A 17,313-nucleotide genomic window follows, 5' to 3' on the forward strand; every position below is an offset into this window, starting at 1 on the left:
TTGATATTTCAGTCTATTATGTTAGTTCCTAAAATATTTTATAGATTTCAACTATAAAAATATCTAGTTTGTACAATTTTAACATAGCTATTTGGCTTTTAAAATATTTTTTAAATTCTTTGCTCTAATTTAAAAGTGTTCCTGGGTTGGGGAGATAGCTCAGTCAGCCTTGCAAGCACAAGGCCCTGGGTTCGATCCCCAGCACCGCAAAAAATAAAAAATAAAAAAATAGAAGTGTTCCTTTTGGAGGCAAGTCTTTACTTCTCCAATCAATTCTGATGTAAAGTCAATTTCTTTATTAAAATCACAGGCTTTGTTCAGATTTTCAGGTATTTTACAAATACACTAAATTTTAAGTTTTTTATTTAACCAGATACAAAATATACACCATAATATTCACCCTTTTTCAAATATTTAGTGGTTTTCAGCATATTCACAACTTTGTGCCATTTAGGCCACTAAATCCACATTTTCATCACCCAAAAAGATAAGGGTCATCATTTCAGTTTTTCATTCTCAATGTCATTTATTTGTCATCTTTATTTCATTACTGAAATCATTAAAATTTTTTTTTCTCTTTTCCATAACTTTTTTGCATTAGATAATTCTTATTTCTTTTTTATAATTAATAATACCTTCCTCCTCCCAAAATACACTTGCTTATTTTAGATTCTTGAATTCTATATTAATTTTATTTGTTAATACTCTTTATAGCATTTTAATATATGCGTGCATATTAGGTTAAAAAACCTTCAATAGAGCTTTTATTGCCACAGGTTTTTCAAGTGTGTTGTCAGTTTCATTTGCATTTAAATAGTGTGTGTTTGCATTTAAATAAAGGGATATATTTCCTTAGCCCATGTTAATCAAGAGGGCATCCTGAATTAATACTAAGATATTTGATAGCTATCTATTGTTACTGTTTTCCCTATTCTGCACAAAGAACATGATCTGTACGCTCTCTGCTTTTTTGGAACCAATTAGGGAAATAGCTTCATCTCTTCCTGCTGTTGTGACAGCTGTGCTTTCAACTGTCCATTGTTACAGCCAAGGCATTCTTCATATGGCATGAAGTATGAAGTCTGAATAAAGACTACCCCTTTTAAAATTCCACACTTGACTAATGAGTAGTAGGAGAAAGGCCTTCTTTCCCATAGTCATTAAAATTATATTTCTTCTTCCTTTATGAATTCTTTGATTTTTGACAACATGGTTAAAGTTGCTTCCATAAATCATAATGAAGATAATTATAAGAACAAGTAGATCAATGATAATAGAGAAAAAAATGTTTATTAAACATATACTAGTTGGTAGGAATAGATCTAAGTTCCTTATATCAATTCACTGAGTCCTCATAGCAAACCAATACATACACATGATTGTATATATTTATACATAAAAAATAAAAAACAGCTAACATATATAAGAAAAATTTTGTTAAGAATCTGGAGGAATAAACATTTTTGTAATTGTGATTACTTTTCCAGTATGGCATTAGGATTTGGATTAATGAAAAGGAACGAAATAGTTTACAAAAAGAAAATATGATTAATTTCAGCAATTAAGTGTTTTAAAAGAAAAAAACATGCATCTAAAAAGTGTGCAAAATTATAAAAATGTATAGGCAACCCTAACTTGAATAATAGTGATTTTAAAAAGTTATATGTCATTAAAAATAATAAAAACCTATATTTACCAAAATGGCAATTATGTATTTGGCTTGAAGATATGGCATACATGCCATGACTACGCTTCTTTAAAATATGAAGTCTAGAGAATTTGCTCTACCAAATTGAGAATTGTCATCCATATGGCATAATTACTGTTAATTTTGGCATTTTTACCTTCTGTCTTTTTATGTTTTCTGATTATTTGTTTTACAATAAAAATATAAAACTTGTGAAATAAAAAAAAGGTTAACAAAAACAAAGTTATAATTCCACAAGGAATTTCAAATTATGAAAGGCCACAATTTAAACAGTGTGATACTAATGCAAGAACAAATATCAGGAAAAAAAAAAAGAATGCTAAAACACAAGCAAATATAAACAAGACTATAACATAGCACCAAACAATTCGGAAACTGGCATTGGTACAATATGGAGGAGATGTCAATTTAGGCTCTGAATTCATATCCTACAGTGAAATGCATTTGGACTGAAAATTTACATATGAATAAAACATAGTGAAAGACGGTAACTACCAAATATGAATTTTTGTCTAAAATATTAAGGTGACAAGAGCCATATTTTTGTTATTGGTTAGTATGAATTCCCTGATGACGAATAAGATCTGAGCCACTACTAAAGGCCTTCCCACATTCCTTACAGTTATAGGGCTTCTCACCACTGTGAATTCTCAAATGGCGAGTAAGGTTTGAACATTTATTGAAAGCCTTCCCACATTCATTACACTCATATGGTTTTTCATCTGTATGGATTCTCTGATGCTGGAAAAGTTGTGAGTTCTGAGTGAAAGCCTTCCCACATTCGACACATTCAAAGGGCTTCTCACCAGCATGAATTCTCTGATGTTGGCGAAGTTGTGAGCTCTGAGTAAAAGCCTTCCCACATTCCTTGCAATCATAGGGTTTCTCCCCAGTGTGGATTCTCTGATGGTTAGTAAGTGCTGAGCCACTGCTGAAGGCTTTGCCACATTCCTTGCACTCATAGGGTTTCTCACCAGTGTGGATTCTCTGATGCTGAACAAGCTTTGAGCTCTGAGTAAAGGCTTTGCCACACTGCTTACATTCATAGGGTTTCTCACCTGTATGAATCCGCACATGCTGAAATAGTTGTGAGCTCTTAGTAAAGGCTTTCCCACATACTTTACATTTGTAGGGTTTTTCGCCAGTGTGAATTCGCTGGTGATCAATGAGATTTGAGCAATAACTAAAGGCTTTCCCACATTCCTTACATTCATAGGGTTTCTTACCAGTATGAATTCTCTGATGTTGAGAAAGGTATGAGCTACAGCTGAAAGCCTTTCCACATTCTTTACATTCAAAGGGTTTTTCACCAGTATGAATTTTCAGATGTCGAGTAACATGTGAGCCACAACTAAAGAATTTCCCACACTCCTTACATTCATAAGATTTTTCACCAATATGAATTCTCTGATGTTGAATAAATTGTGAGTTCTGACTAAAGGTCTTTCCACATTTCTTACATTCATAGGGTTTTTCTTCATTATTAATTATTTGACGTAGAGTAATGAAAGACTGTTGAATAAATGTGGGTACGTATTCATGAGAGAATACTTCTTGACTTAGATGCCCATTTTGATATCCCAGTTGTCTGGCAAAGTGGCTTTTATATTCTAACACATTTCTAAAGCTGGAGTACTCAAGGCCAGGTTTTGTAAGTCCCATTATCTCCCTCTGGCATGACTCTATTTCATAAACTTCTTTCTTTAGAGACAATAACTTGCTTTCACACATTGATTCCAGGTCTGAAAGAAAAGAAAGGGCTTAATATTCTTTTCCTCTCCTATTTGTGAAAAGTTAAATTTTATGATAGAAATGGAAAAAATTAAAATAAAAATATTCTCTCAGGCTGGGATTGTAGCTCAGTGTTAGAACACCTGCCTAGCACATGTGAGGCACTGGGTTCAATCCTCAGCACCACACATAAATAAATAAAGGTATTGTGTTCATCTACAACTAAAAATATTTTTAAAAATACTATCAAGTAGGTAAATGACATAAAATTCTCATAGACGCTGTTTAATCTAAAAAAAAAAAAAACGGACAAGGAATGGACAAAATTTAACGATATAATTCAGGAAGCAGAGTGAGGAGACGATGGAAATAAGTTACTACAATGATTCTCAAATACAGATGTGGGTCAGTATCATCTGGAAAGGTTAGTAAAAATACAATGCTTGCGCCATATACTAAAACATGAGTAGTCACATATACACATCTACATAACTGCATGTATGTAAGAAAGAGTATATCATCATACTATCTGTGTAACAAAACATGAATACTTTTTTGGCTTTCACTGGAGGCCAAAAGAAATAAATATGCATGGAGAAGATTCTTGGGTATCCCATGGCATAATAAAAAGAAAATTTAGCCCTTTTCTCTGTTTTTTGACACAGGACTTCAAAATTCCTTGGAATTTTATGATTTTTAGCAGTGTTTTGTTATGCCTGTGGTGAAAGAGGGCAGGTTCTTAGCTTTTAGAGACTGGTCACCAGATTGGCTGCCTGATCTCTACAAAGAGGAGAGAGAGTAAAGACTGAGCTACCAATGGTTTAATCAATCATGCTAGTAAGAAAGAACTCTGGCTACCATAGTTCAGTGGAACTTTCCAGCTGGTGAATTCATTAATGTGCTGGGAATGTGACACACTTGATTCCACAAGAGGGCATGGAACTTCTATCCAGAGGCCTTCACAATCTTGCCCTAGTATGTATTCTTTATACTAAAAGTGTAATCTTAAATACAGAACTTTCCTGAGTTCTATAAATCCTTCTATCAAATTATTGAAGCTGAGGTAGCCTTGGAAACAGATTTCCAAATTCTATCAAAGGAATCCAAAAACAGGAGCTTCTGAGCAAGAATTTTCCAAATTCTATCAAAGGAATCCAAAAACAGGAGCTTCTGAGCAAGAATGATCCTTTAAAAACACGATCAAGCTGGGTGCAATGGCAAGGACCTGTAGTCCGTACTACTCTGGAGGCTGAGGCAGGACAACTACAAGTTCAAGGATATACTCAGCAACTCAGCAAGACCCTGTCTCAAAATAAATGATTAAAATCTAGGACATAGCTCAGTAATAAAGCACCTCTGTGTTCAATCTCCAGGACAAAAACAAACAAAAAACCCTATAATCATGTCACTCTGCTCAAATCATACAATGGATGTACATTTATTTCAGAATAAAATTCAACCCATATCAAGGCACACAAGACACTAAATCACCTGCAAATACACCCCACCTGGGCTGGGGTTGTGGCTCAGTGGAAGTGGAAATATTATATATTTACATATATTTTTTATTTATGACATTTGCTTATACTCTGCTATGATTTTGATGTGTCTTCTCCAAAATTCAGGTGCCACCAATGTTACAATATTAAGAGGTAGAGCTCTTCCCTAATGAATGGATAAGGTGCCCTGATAAAGGCATTTGAGGAAGGGAATTGGTTCCCTATTGCCCTTTTCCCATGTGAGGACACAGGAAGAAAGCCCTCACTAAAGATGTTAGCACCTTGATCTTGGATTCCCAGCCTCTAGAACTGTGAGAAAATAATTTTTTATTCTTTATAAATGATCACATCTGAGGCTTTCTGTTATAGCAGCATAAAATGGTCTAAAACATTTTCTCTCCTACCCTCTAGAATATAGGTTCCAGAAGTACAGAGCTTTAAATGTTTTTTTCAATAGTATAATCCTAATAACTGGACCAATGTTTATATATATACGTATACAGTAGTGCTTTTCCAGTTCTCCTACCTCATCCCAAATTTCTCCTTCTCTGCCCTTTTCAACATAGGCACAGATTTATTTTTGCTCTGAAAATGTTTCCATACACAGAGCCTGCAATCACTTCCAAGGCTCTAACTACAATTTAAATATGGATTAAATCCACTCCCATGTATTCAGTCCATGACTTTCTGCTAAGCTCTCTAACTGGTTTTTCTTTTACTGTTTTATTCTTTTTGGAAGTTATTTATGTATACATTTTAGCTTCTGTTTTAGACTCCGTGTGTGTGTGTGTGTGTGTGTGTGTGTGTTTTGGTACTGGAGATGGAACCCAGGGTTGCTTTAACACTGGGTTAGATCCCTAGTCCTTTTTATTTTGAGACAGGATCTTGCTAAGTTGCCAAGGTTGGCTTTGAACTTGTGAGTCAGCCTGTGAGTCTCTGGGATTGCAGATAGGGGCCACCTCACCAGACTAGACTGCATTCTTCTTGTTTTTTGATTTTCTCTTTCCACATTTTTTAAAATTGGTGAAGACTTTGCATTCTTTAAGGTGACATAATAGTAAACTGCAGTACCTGGGAAACTCGCTTACACAAATTAAGAAATAAAAGATGATAAAAGGAGAAAAAATCCAAGACAAACTAGTAAAACAAAGCACTGACAGGCAGCTATAATGAAGACCAGTACTTGGGTGCTTGAAATTAAGAGGAGTGTTTGAGAAGAATGTTGAAAGAAGTGAGGGAAGGATTGAAACATGTCACTTGTAAACTCATGTTGAAAGAACTTAGTTTCCTCCACAGGCCTACGTTTTTGAAGAGAGCTTCCAGGATGACATCTTGAAGGTGCTCTTTCCTCACTGACCAGCTGAGTCAGTACCTGTAATCACTGGGGTTTAGTTGTTTCTCACTTACCTGAACACAGGCCTCTTGTAAGCTCTCTGCCCACCATCCAGGGCTCTTTCCCTTGTTCCAGTAAAGAGATCACTTGAGGCTTAGGAATGTAAAGTCCTGCTCATGAGAAAAGATATGGCACACGGTTATGCTGTGGGGAAATGAGATCCAGTCCCTTGCTGACCAAGGAACAGATGGCACTACAGGAACAGCCAAAGAAGACAGAGATGAAGCTTCAGCCATAGCCCTTGGAGCTGCCCATTTCCCATGCTTCCTTTTCATTCCAGCTGAAACCATTTATTTGGGAATAAGAAGCAGAAATTCAGCTGATTACTTGAAAAGCTGCTGAGAAATTCACTGTAGTAGAAGCAGACATTCCAGAGAAGTCTGAATTATTGGTAGAGATGCCCTTACCCATCGAAACCAGATTGCTATAGTTTTCCAACATCACTTCTCTGTACAAGTCCCTCTGAGCAGAGTTCAGGCACTCCCACTCCTCCTGAGAGAAGTCTATGGACACATCATTGAATACCACTGATCCCTGAAACAATAAACACATGTACTAGATTTGTAATAAACACTTCAGCCAGTGCAGTTGCACTTACCTGTAATCCTAGTGACTTGGGAGCCTAAGGCAGGAGGATCTCAAATTTGAAGCTAGCTCTGGCAACTTAGTGAGACCCTGTCTCAAGATAAAAAAAAAAAAAAAGGGCTGGCTGGGCACATGCCTATAATCCCAGCAGCTCAGGAGGCTGAAGCAGGAGGATTGAAGGTCTGATGCCACCCTCAGCAATTCGGTGAGACTGTAAGTAACCTGGTCAGATCCTGTCTCAAAATTTAAAAGGTGGGGGATGGCTGAATGTGTGGCTCAGTGGTGGAGTACCCCTAGCCTCAACCCCAAATACTGCCCCCCCCCCAAAAAAAAGAAAACAGAAAGAAAAGGAACAACTTCAGAGACTATTCTGTTCATATTGTGTGCAAAAGCAAATGAGTAATTATGTTGGTGTTGCAGAGAAGTAGTATGTGATTTTTTTTTTTTTTTTTTGGTGGCGGGGGGAGGCGAGATTTCTGTGGTGCTGGGGATTAAAACCAGGGTCTTGCATATGCTGGATAAAAGGTCTCCCAGTCCTTTTTCTCTTTAAAATTTTGAGACCGGTCTGACTAAGTTGTCCAGGCTGGCCTAAAACTTGGAATCCTCCTGCCTCAGCCCTCCAAGTAGCTGGGATTATAGTCATACACCACTATGTCCGGCTTGAAAACCAGTATCTTTGAATCAAAAGCAGATGTAAGAATAATGACTTTACTGTCATTAAACATATGAACAAACAAATCCTGTCTCTGTCCATTGAAATGTCCTAGAAACAATCACTGACCCGGTAGTATGGAACACTCCAAGTCTTGGATTATCATTTTCTAGGTACCATTTTCAAGAGCTAATTTTCAGAATTATAACAGAAATGCTCAGGATGAGTACAAACATCTTGTTACACCAAAAAGCAAGAAATCTACCATAAACTATTAGGACATACTGAAAAGACTCAGGAGCCAATATGAAGAAGTTTCCCTTGACCCAAAATGGTACAGCTCATGTATTAAATTATAAGGATAATTACTAAAATGGACTGACCATGTTAAAAACGTCAAATCTATGAGGTTACAATAATACTGAAAAAACTATTGGTAATTTTTGGAGAATTATAAGAAGCCAATGCATTATTTTGAAAACTGGTGAATAAATCAAAGACCTAAATACTCTTTCCCACATGTAGTACTCTTCCTGGTAAGCTCAGTTGATGAGGAAAAGTTTTGCTTTACAGATAGAAGTATTCACCTAATCCATGAAAAAAGAATGCCAACCTTAAAATACAGGTTTACAGCCCCTAATGAATTTAACAATTTGTCAATGGTTGTTACATTACAAAAAGAAAGAAAACCATATATAATGTGACTCCTAATAGAATTACCCTTGATCTGTGAAATATTCTTCTTTTAAAATTTATTTTTGGTTGTAGGTGGACACAATACCTTTGTTTTTTGTTTATTTAATTGTATGTGGTGCTGAGGATTGAACCCAGTGCCTCATGCATGCTAGGCAAGTGCTCTACCAGTGAGCCACAACCTCAGTTCACTGTGAAATACTCTTGACCAAAGTATCCTAACTAAAATCTTAACTACTAATTTTCGGGAAACACTTAAATGGGACTGTGGAGCACCATCTATATGGCTAGCAAATAAAACTAGGCTTGTTAGAGCTATTAGACATGGAAATCTGGCTCTTGGGAACTGACAGTCAGGAGCAATTGTTCCAGATCGCCTAGAGCATGTGGTTTCCGTACAGGGGCTTGCCGCTGGAATTTGCATGCCCTAGATGTGCCAATGACCTGCTGGAGCAAAATGGCTTGCTTAATTCCACCCCATCCCATTTCTCATGGAAGAAGCTCCTACTGGTCCCCTTTGACCTGTACTGCTATAACAAAACCAAGTCCAGCCTCCTCCATTTTGTTAGAGCCAGACCCTTTAGCATGGTTCAATTCCTCACGCCCCCTAATTCAAACAATAATTGTCTCCTGTGGTTTTTTCCCTACTAAATAAATTTCTTAGCAATTAATTTACAGCCAGCCCATCCCTCCGACAGGAACCCTTTCCCTCACCCGACACAGAATGTGTGGCAAGATGGGACCACAGATATGCAATAAGTAAAATTCAGACAGTGGAAAAACGAAGTTTATTTACTTATATTCCAGTAAAAAGACTGCACAGAAAGAAGAAATGAGTAGAGTACCTACAAAATTAGAGACTCAATAGACATATCAATCATTTGCAATAAACTCTTCTTATCTGAATTCTAATTAAAATAAATACTTTTAAAATAAGAAAATGGTGGTGCACGCCTGTAATCCCAATGGCTCAGGAGGCTGAGGCAGGAGGATGAGAGTTCAAAGCCAGCCTCAGCAATAGTGATGTGCTAGGCAACTCAGCAAGACCCTGTCTCTAATTAAAATACAAAATAGGGTTGGGGATGCGGGTCAGTGGTCGAGTACCCCAGAGTTCAACCCCACTACCCCTCAAAAATAAAAATAAGACAATTACAAAAATATGAACATGAGTATATATCAATGGCCATAATGGTAATATTTCAAGAAAAATAATCCTTGTGATTCAGAGATACATATAAATTTCTCTTTGCTTCAAAACAATCTGTGTGGAGGAGTAAAGGCAGGAGAGTAAACACAAAGAAGAATAAATGAAATAAGATTAATTGTAAGTGGACAGCTATTGAAGCTGGGGATTATGTGGTAGTTCTTAAGACTACTTTTCTTTCTTTCTTTTTTTTTTTTTTTTTTTTTTTTTGCGGTGCTGGGGATCGAACCCAGGGCAAGCACTTCACCAACTGAGCTACCTCCCCAGCCCCTTAAGGCTACTTTTCTATGTCTGAAAAATTTCTGTAATAAAGTTTTGTTTTTAAGGTAGGTGATAGAGAATAGTTACAATGGAATATCTGCAAAATCCTAATCACATTTACAGCATTGATTTAAATAAAATTGTGGTAGAACTCTCTCGTGGGGAAAGGACATAGACAGTGTGACATAGCAAATCTAAATCTGCACATACCTTGAAAAGAAACAACTAGAAAATGTCTAAAATTGACTGATCAAGAAATAGTAATATAGGAACATTAATTTAAAAGAAATGTGGGAGTCTGCCTTTAGACAGGATGAAGTGGTGATGAGGGTCCTATTCTTTAAACACTTCTTATATTATTTTTGTTTTTTAAACCTCATTTGCTTTTTTAAATTCTTCTTCTTCTTTTTCTTTTTATAGATAGACAGCATGTCTTTATTTTTTTGTTTATTTTTATGTGGTGATAAGGATCAAACCAAGTGCCTTATCTGTGCTAGGCAAGTGCTCTGCCACTGAGATACAGTCCCAGCCCCACTTCTTAGATTTTTAACATGTAAAATTTGACAAATATGGCAGGGTGCACCTGTAATCCCAGTGGCTCTAGAGACTGAAGCAAGAGGATCACAAAGTTCAAGGCCAGTCTTAGTAACTTAGTGAGGACCTAAGCAACTCAGTGAGACCCTGTCTCAAAGTAAAAAATAAAAAGGTTGGGATGTAGCTCAGTGGTTAAGTACCCCTGGGTCAAATCCCCAGTACCAAAAAAAAAACCAAAAAAAGATAAATACATAAACTATACTTCACTCCTATAACTTATTGGCATAAAAAAATTATTTCCTATTAATATAAACTATTTTGATTGTGGCAAAATTTTTAAAAATATATACTACTGGAAAAGAATTATAAGATCCTTCTGAGCTCTGATTATATGATCTCAACAACTTAGCGGCATTGGTCAAACTCATTATAATCATCCACCAATCTCTATCCTTATTTCTGAGATAAAAGAAAACTAAAGATTCATAGAGAAATTCATCATGTCTCATATTTCCTGTTAACTTCAAGTTGGACTTGTTTCATGGATACTGGTATAGTATAGATCTTAAATAGCTCCCAGAGGCCTGTGTATTAAGGCTTAGTTCTCAGCTGGGAACTATTGGAAAACATGAAGAGGGGGCCTATGAAGAAGTCTTCTGGACACTGGGGAGTGTATCCTTGAAGGGGATATTGGAACTCTAGCCTTTTCCTCCTCTGTTTTTCTTCCCTCTGATGAGGTGAACAGTTTTACTTTACCACATGATCCCTGCCTCACCATAGGCCCCAAAGGAACAGAGTCATCTGACCATGGAATGAAACTTCTGAAACTGAGACAAAATAAAAACGTTTTTGCTTTATGAGTTGATTATCTCAGGTATTTTTTGTTATAGTAACAGAAAACTATCACAGATATCCTAACAAAGTCTTGGAGATCCACATCAGTCACTGATCCCACGATTTCCAAAGACTCATAAACCAGAAGATCTTCAAAATGTCTAACATTTGGAGCTACCAATACCACCTTTCATCCTACCTTATCGAAAAGTACAGTATGTAGACATAATCTTGGCTTTTCTATGCTTGTTCCCAGCTAAGCTTTACTTTATCAAATCACAGTCCAGAAAATACAAATTCATTTTACAAATCTACTCTTGTTTCTCTAACTAGATACACTTCCTCTCCATCACAGTTCCCAGGAAAGGGCTGAGAAAAAAGATGCTCTGTTATTTACTAATAGAAATAGTAATGTTGGGGGCTGGGGCTGTAGCTCAGTGGTAGAGCGCTTACCTAGCATGTGTGAGGCACTGGGTTCAATCCTCAGCACCACACACAAAAAAATAAAGATATTGTGTCCATCTACAACTAAAAAATATTAAAAAAAAAAAAAAAGAAAAGAAATAGTAATGCAGATTGAAAAAAAGGACATCGAGGAATGGTATAAGATTATCTAGCTAGTATGAGAAGAAATGGGGACCAGGATCCTGAGGAAGGACAGTTATACACAAATGTCAGGATGAAGAAAGGAATATACCATCTTTTTTACACACATCTATTTTTTTCTTTGATGGGGGACTAAGTTGCCCAAGCTGGCCTCAAACTTGCAATACTCCTGCCTCAGCCTCCCAAGGATCTGGGATTACAGGTATGTGCCATTGTGCCCAGCTCACATTTTCTTTCTTCTTCTTCTTCTTCTTTTTTTTTTTTTAATAAGTGAATGTCAGCAAAGAGAAAAAAAGCATTGACTCACCTCAGCCATGGCTTTCAGTATTGCAGGAGACGATCAGTCCTCCTCAAGGCTGTTCTCCTGAGAAAAGACACTGTTCTGAGAAGGCAAGATTATGGAAACAAAGAAATACTCTAGATACTGCCCTGACCTTATAGCTGTCAGGATGGTCAAATAAAAAAACTACCTCTACTTCCCTTGATCTTTTGATACAACTCTACTTTGTGGGAGCATGGGACAAATACTTCTTTTTCAATTCTAGAAACTCCAGGTTTTAGCTGCAGCAAAATAAATAAATGCCAGGAAACTTTTGACTTACATATCCATATGAACTTGGATCAGTTTTAAAAAACTACAGAGGTACAGAGGTATTTTTTTTTTTTTTTTTTTTTTGAGACAGCACAGAAAGAAAAGCTTAGGAGATTTGAGGTGTAGTTCAGTGGTAGAGTGCCCACTTAGTATGTGTGAGGTCCTGTATTTAATCCCCAGGATATAAGAGAGGTGGGGAAAAAGGGGAATAGATTAACTTCAGGAGTTCTAATATCTTTATGATTTCAAGTCTTGCTTTCCTTGAACACAGAATACCTGTCTATGTATTTAAGTCAATGTCTGGTGTCCTTCAGGAACATGAAAAAAATTACTTTCATATGGCTCATGTACATTTCTTATTCATTTTTTTTGTTTTTGTTTTTGGTACTGGGGATAAAATCCAGGATTGATTAACCACTGAGCCACATTCACAAACCTGTGGATTTTTATTTTCAGACAGGGTCTTGCTGAGTTTAGGGCCTAGCTAAGTTGCTGAAGCTGGTCTTGCGATCTTCCTACCTCAGCCTCCCGAGTGGCTGACATTACAGGCATGCACCACTGGGCCGAGTTCAAAACATCTTATGCTATTTTTTGAGGCCATTATTACATCAGTCTTTTTCCAATGTTTATGCCATCTATCATGAAAACATGTTAAGTTGTATTGCTTTTTTGAATAATGGGTTTGTAGTTTCTTGAATTTTTATTGCTTTTGTTAGTTTTCAGTCTATAACAGTATGTTAAAATATATGTCTCTCATTATCAGTTTAGTAGATGTCCCAGAGAAGAGCAATATAAGAGGGGCCATGACGCCTGGCATTCCAGTGTGAACTTCAGCTATCTTCTGTAGGAGTTGTAAAGGAGTGAGCTCCAGAGTGATTCTGTGCCCTTGGTTTAATTCAACAACCATCCCAGAGATATTTCAGGGATTGGAGAGTCTCTAAGAGAATGCTATCTTTGAGGGAAAGGTATATTCCTGGAAAGCAATGTTTTCCCACCTCATAAATAAAAGAGGGGAACCCAGTGCAAGCAGGGTTCCAAGTAGAATGTGGTGAGAGTTCTTAGAAAACTTCCACTTTGCTGGGAATCGCGGCACACACCTGTAATCCCAGCAACATGGCAGGTTGAGGCAGGAGGATTGCAAGTTCAATGCCAGAATGAGCAATTTAGCAAGACCCTGCCTCAAAATGGAAAAAAAGATCTGGAATGTAACTCAGTGGTAAAGCACCCCTGGGTTCAAGCTCCAGCATTGTAAAAAAAAAACAAAAAAGGAAAAGAAAACTTTCCCTGTGTCCCCAGAGTTTAGGAAGCCCAAAGACTGGGACTAGATATGGACTCCACAACAGGCAAAGTCTTGAATCTGGGTTTGTTCCAAGTCTACCAAAAAGATTTACAGTAGGGGACCAGGCCCTCCAGGGAAGGGGAAAAGGACGGATGCTCAAAGGCAGAATGCAGGAGTGCAGGCAGGCGGTGCAGCAGAGCTCCTGCCTCCTCCTCAGAGAGCAGATTTGAACCTGTCCCAAGGGAAGAGAGAACCAGTGTCATTTTACAATTAATTTTCTGGATTTATTCTGTCTTTCCTTCTCTGTTCCCAACTTCAAAGTCAAGAAAATCTATGGAAAAAGAGGAGAAATTCAAGGAAAGGAAATGGAGAAGCAGACATCACAACCTTTCACTATAGGCTCAAGGAGACAGAAGTTTTATACTTTAAAAAAGTTCATGGTTTTAATTAGAACAGTGAAATGGGGCTGGGGATATGGCTCAGTTGGTAGAGTGCCTGCCTTGCAAGCACAAGGTCCTGGGTTCAATCCCCAGCACCACAAAAAAAAAAACACACATTAGAACAGTGAAATGGACACCATAATCATTAAAAATAAAACTGATTTTGTAACTGAAAGAAATGAGAAGACTTTTTATTACTCATTCAGGGCAGATAATCAGCTGGCCCTCAAGGAAATTTGAGAAAAGCTAGGGGAAATAAAGCAATTGTTTTCTAGCTTCCCATGCAGTACTATTTTCCTGGTAGCTTTAGGGGAAAAAAAGTTTAATAAAATATGTTGATAGTGCCTCTCCCTGATTTTTTTTTAAATATTTTTTTAGTTGTAGGTGGATACCTTTACTTTTATTTATTTATTTTTATGTGGTCCTGAGGATCGAACCCAGTGCCTCACATGTGCTAGGCGAGAGCTCTACTACTGAGCCATAACCCCAGCCCCAGAATGATTTTAGTATTTCACCATTAGATGTTAGAGTTTGTTTATTTTTATGGTTGGAGATTGAACCCAGGGGCACCCTACTGCTGCTGAGCTTCTAACCCAACTACTATGTATATATAATGCTTTATCATAGTTGGGTTCATCTCAACAAATTTGTTCATTCATGGAATTCTATTTCAGTTTGTGTCCCCCTTCCTCTTCCTCTCCCCTCTCCATTCTCCTTTCTCTACTGATCTACCTTTAGCTCATCTTCCTCCCTCCCTCCCTTCTTTCCTTTCTTCCTTCCTTCCTTGGTACCAGGGATTAAACCCAGGGCTGCTTAACCACTGAGCCACATCCCCAGCCCTTTTTATTTTATTTTTTTATTTTGAGACGGGGTTTTGCTAAGTTGTTTAGGGCCTGGTTTTATTGCAGAGGTTAGCCTGGAAATTGTGGTCCTCCTGCCTCAGCCTTGCAAGTTGCTGGGATTACAGGCCTGCACCACATCACCTGGCTTATTTATTTTTTATTGGTTCTTTCTACTTATACGTAAGGTAAAACTCCCTGTGGTATACTTATACATGCACATAGCATGATTTTTAAAAAATTCATTCCACATTTCTTCCCCTTTCCCATTACTTCTCTCTCCCTCTTGAACTCTTTCTTCTATTCTACTGATCTTCCTGTACCTTCTTATTTTGAGACAGTGTCTCCCTAAGTTAACCTAACTCTTAAGGTTTCACTAAATTGTTGAGGCTGGTCTGGGACTTGTAGTCCTCCTGCCTCAGTCTCCCAAGTCGCTGGGATTACAAGGCTGCACCACCATGCATTGCTTTAATACCTTTTTAACATAGAAATTTCCAAACATACACAAAAGTAGAGTTTAAAAAGTATAAAGAACTCTCATGAATCAACTAAACAGATTTAACAATTATTGTTGTAGCCAATATTATTTTACCTAGACTCCTACCCACTAATTTTAGGTTACTTTTATTTTGTTAAGAGCTTTCAGATATACTTTACATACCATAAGTAAAGGTCACTTTAAGTTACCCACCTGAAGTACAAGTCAATGTTTTTTAATATACTCACCACAATGTAATTTTAGGACATTGTCCTCTCCTAAAACAAAACAAAATACTCATTAGCAGTCAGTCCCCATTTACCCTTCCTCCCCATCACTAAGTAACCACTAATTTACTTTCTGCCTCTACAAACTTGCCTAGAGGTTTTCCATTCATATAAGTCATCATATGTATACTTTGTGACTAGATTCTTACATTTAACATACTTTCAAGGCACATCAATGTTGTAGCATGTATCAGAGCTTCATTCCTTTTTAGTGCCAAATAATATTCCACTGTATAAATATGTCACATTCTGTTTATCCATTTATCAATCGATGGTCATTTGGGAAATTTCCACTTTTGGGCTATTTTGAAAAATGCTGCATGAACATTCAGGTACAAGTTTTTATGTGAATATGTTTTCAATTCTCTTGGACATATAACTAGGAGTAGAACTCTTGGGTTGAATGGTAATTATTTAACTTTTTGAAACACTGTTTTCTAAAGTGGAATTTCTCCAAATGCTCACTAACACTATTACCTGTCTTTTTTGTTTGCTTGTTTAAATTGTCATCCTGGTAGGTGTACAGTGGTTATCTCACTTTGGTTTTGATTTGCATTTTCATAATGAGTAATGAAGTTGAGCTATGTTACCTTTTAAAAGAAGAACCCAACTCTTCAGCATCCTTTCTAATGTAATTGGCCTTATAATCCATTCCTTTCTCAAAGGCTTCCCTATTCATGTTGAAATAGGAGACAACTCTATTTTCTGTTAAGAGGAGGAAAATGACAGTAAGGTGAACACTTTGAGTGGCTAACGGGAAAGGACACAATGCATCTTTGCATGGTTTTAAAAAAGGAGCATGAGTTGGAAAAAGAAAATTAAGATAGAAAGGGGCTAGGTCCAGAAAGCCTATGTATATCCTAATTTTCTCTTGTAGTAAATTCCAGGCTTTCATTTATTTCTATCTGTCCCATTCAAATTACATAAATTCAGAGTAGAGTGCTCAAAACACCAACTTCTTATCTTTAAATTCTCTTCTTTCATGTCTGCTAATTTCAGGTGAGAGAGTTATAGGAAAATTAATAGTCTCATGAAGTCAAAGAGCTACTACTGGCTGGGAGCAGTGCCACACACTGGTAATCTCATTTACTCAAGAGGATGACATAGGCAGATTGCCACATTTGAGGCCAGCCTAAGCAACTTAGACCTCAAAATCAGAATAAAAAGGGCTAAAAAAAGAAAATAAAAAAATAAAATGGGCTGGAGCTCAGTGATAGAGTGTCCCTGGGGTTAATCCCCCAAATAAAACAAAACAAACAAGCAAACAACATAAAAGTCATTGCTGATCCGGTTATCCCACTCCTCAGTATATACCCAAAGGACTTAAAATCAGCATACTACAGTGATGCAGCCACATCAATGTTCATAGCAGCTTAATTCACAATAGCTAAGCTATGGAACCAACCTAGGTGGCCTTCAACAGATTAATGCATAAAGAAAATGTGACATATATATATATCACATATATCATACATATATATCATATGCGTGTCTATATATATGTCTATATATATACAAAATGGAATATTAGTCATAAAGAAGAATGAAATTATGGCATTTGTTGATAAACGGATGGAACTGGAGACTATCATGCAAAGTGAAATATAAGTCAATCCCAAAAAACCAAAGGCTGACTGTTTTCTCTAATATTTGGATGCTAACACACATTAAGGAGAAGAGAAGAACAGAAGTTCATTG

At 36.9% G+C, this 17,313-nt stretch overlaps 1 protein-coding gene across 2 annotated transcripts; it reads right to left on the bottom strand.

Annotated features, from left to right (window-relative positions):
• Nucleotides 1–1,271: 1,271 nt before the first annotated feature.
• Nucleotides 1,272–17,085, bottom strand: ZNF383 (zinc finger protein 383). 2 transcript variants are annotated; one of them, XM_079118831.1, is made up of 5 exons: nt 15,577–17,085; nt 12,008–12,064; nt 6,739–6,865; nt 6,346–6,441; nt 1,272–3,450 (listed from the first exon to the last, which is right to left on the bottom strand). In XM_079118831.1, exons 2-5 carry the CDS (start codon nt 12,014–12,016, stop codon nt 2,255–2,257), a joined length of 1,428 nt encoding a protein of 475 aa, XP_078974957.1. In that variant the 5' UTR covers nt 12,017–12,064; nt 15,577–17,085; the 3' UTR covers nt 1,272–2,254. The 2 variants fall into 2 exon arrangements, with proteins under 2 accessions (XP_078974957.1, XP_078974958.1); XM_079118832.1 differs by lacking the exon at nt 6,739–6,865 and having other exon boundaries at nt 15,577–17,083.
• Between the last annotated feature and the right edge of the window lie 228 nt (nt 17,086–17,313).

The sequence above is a fragment of the Sciurus vulgaris genome, assembly GCF_902686455.1.
Source record: "Sciurus vulgaris genome assembly, chromosome: 17".
NCBI lineage: Eukaryota > Metazoa > Chordata > Mammalia > Rodentia > Sciuridae > Sciurus > Sciurus vulgaris.

Excerpts from the sequence above, each read along its gene's own strand:
- ZNF383 (XM_079118831.1), bottom strand. Across the intron at positions 6,442-6,738 it reads TAGCAATCTGGTTTCGATGG|GACTTTACATTCCTAAGCCT; the intron begins GTAAGGGCATCT and ends TCTCATGAGCAG. Across the intron at positions 3,451-6,345 it reads TACAAGAGGCCTGTGTTCAG|ACCTGGAATCAATGTGTGAA; the intron begins GTAAGTGAGAAA and ends CTTTTCTTTCAG.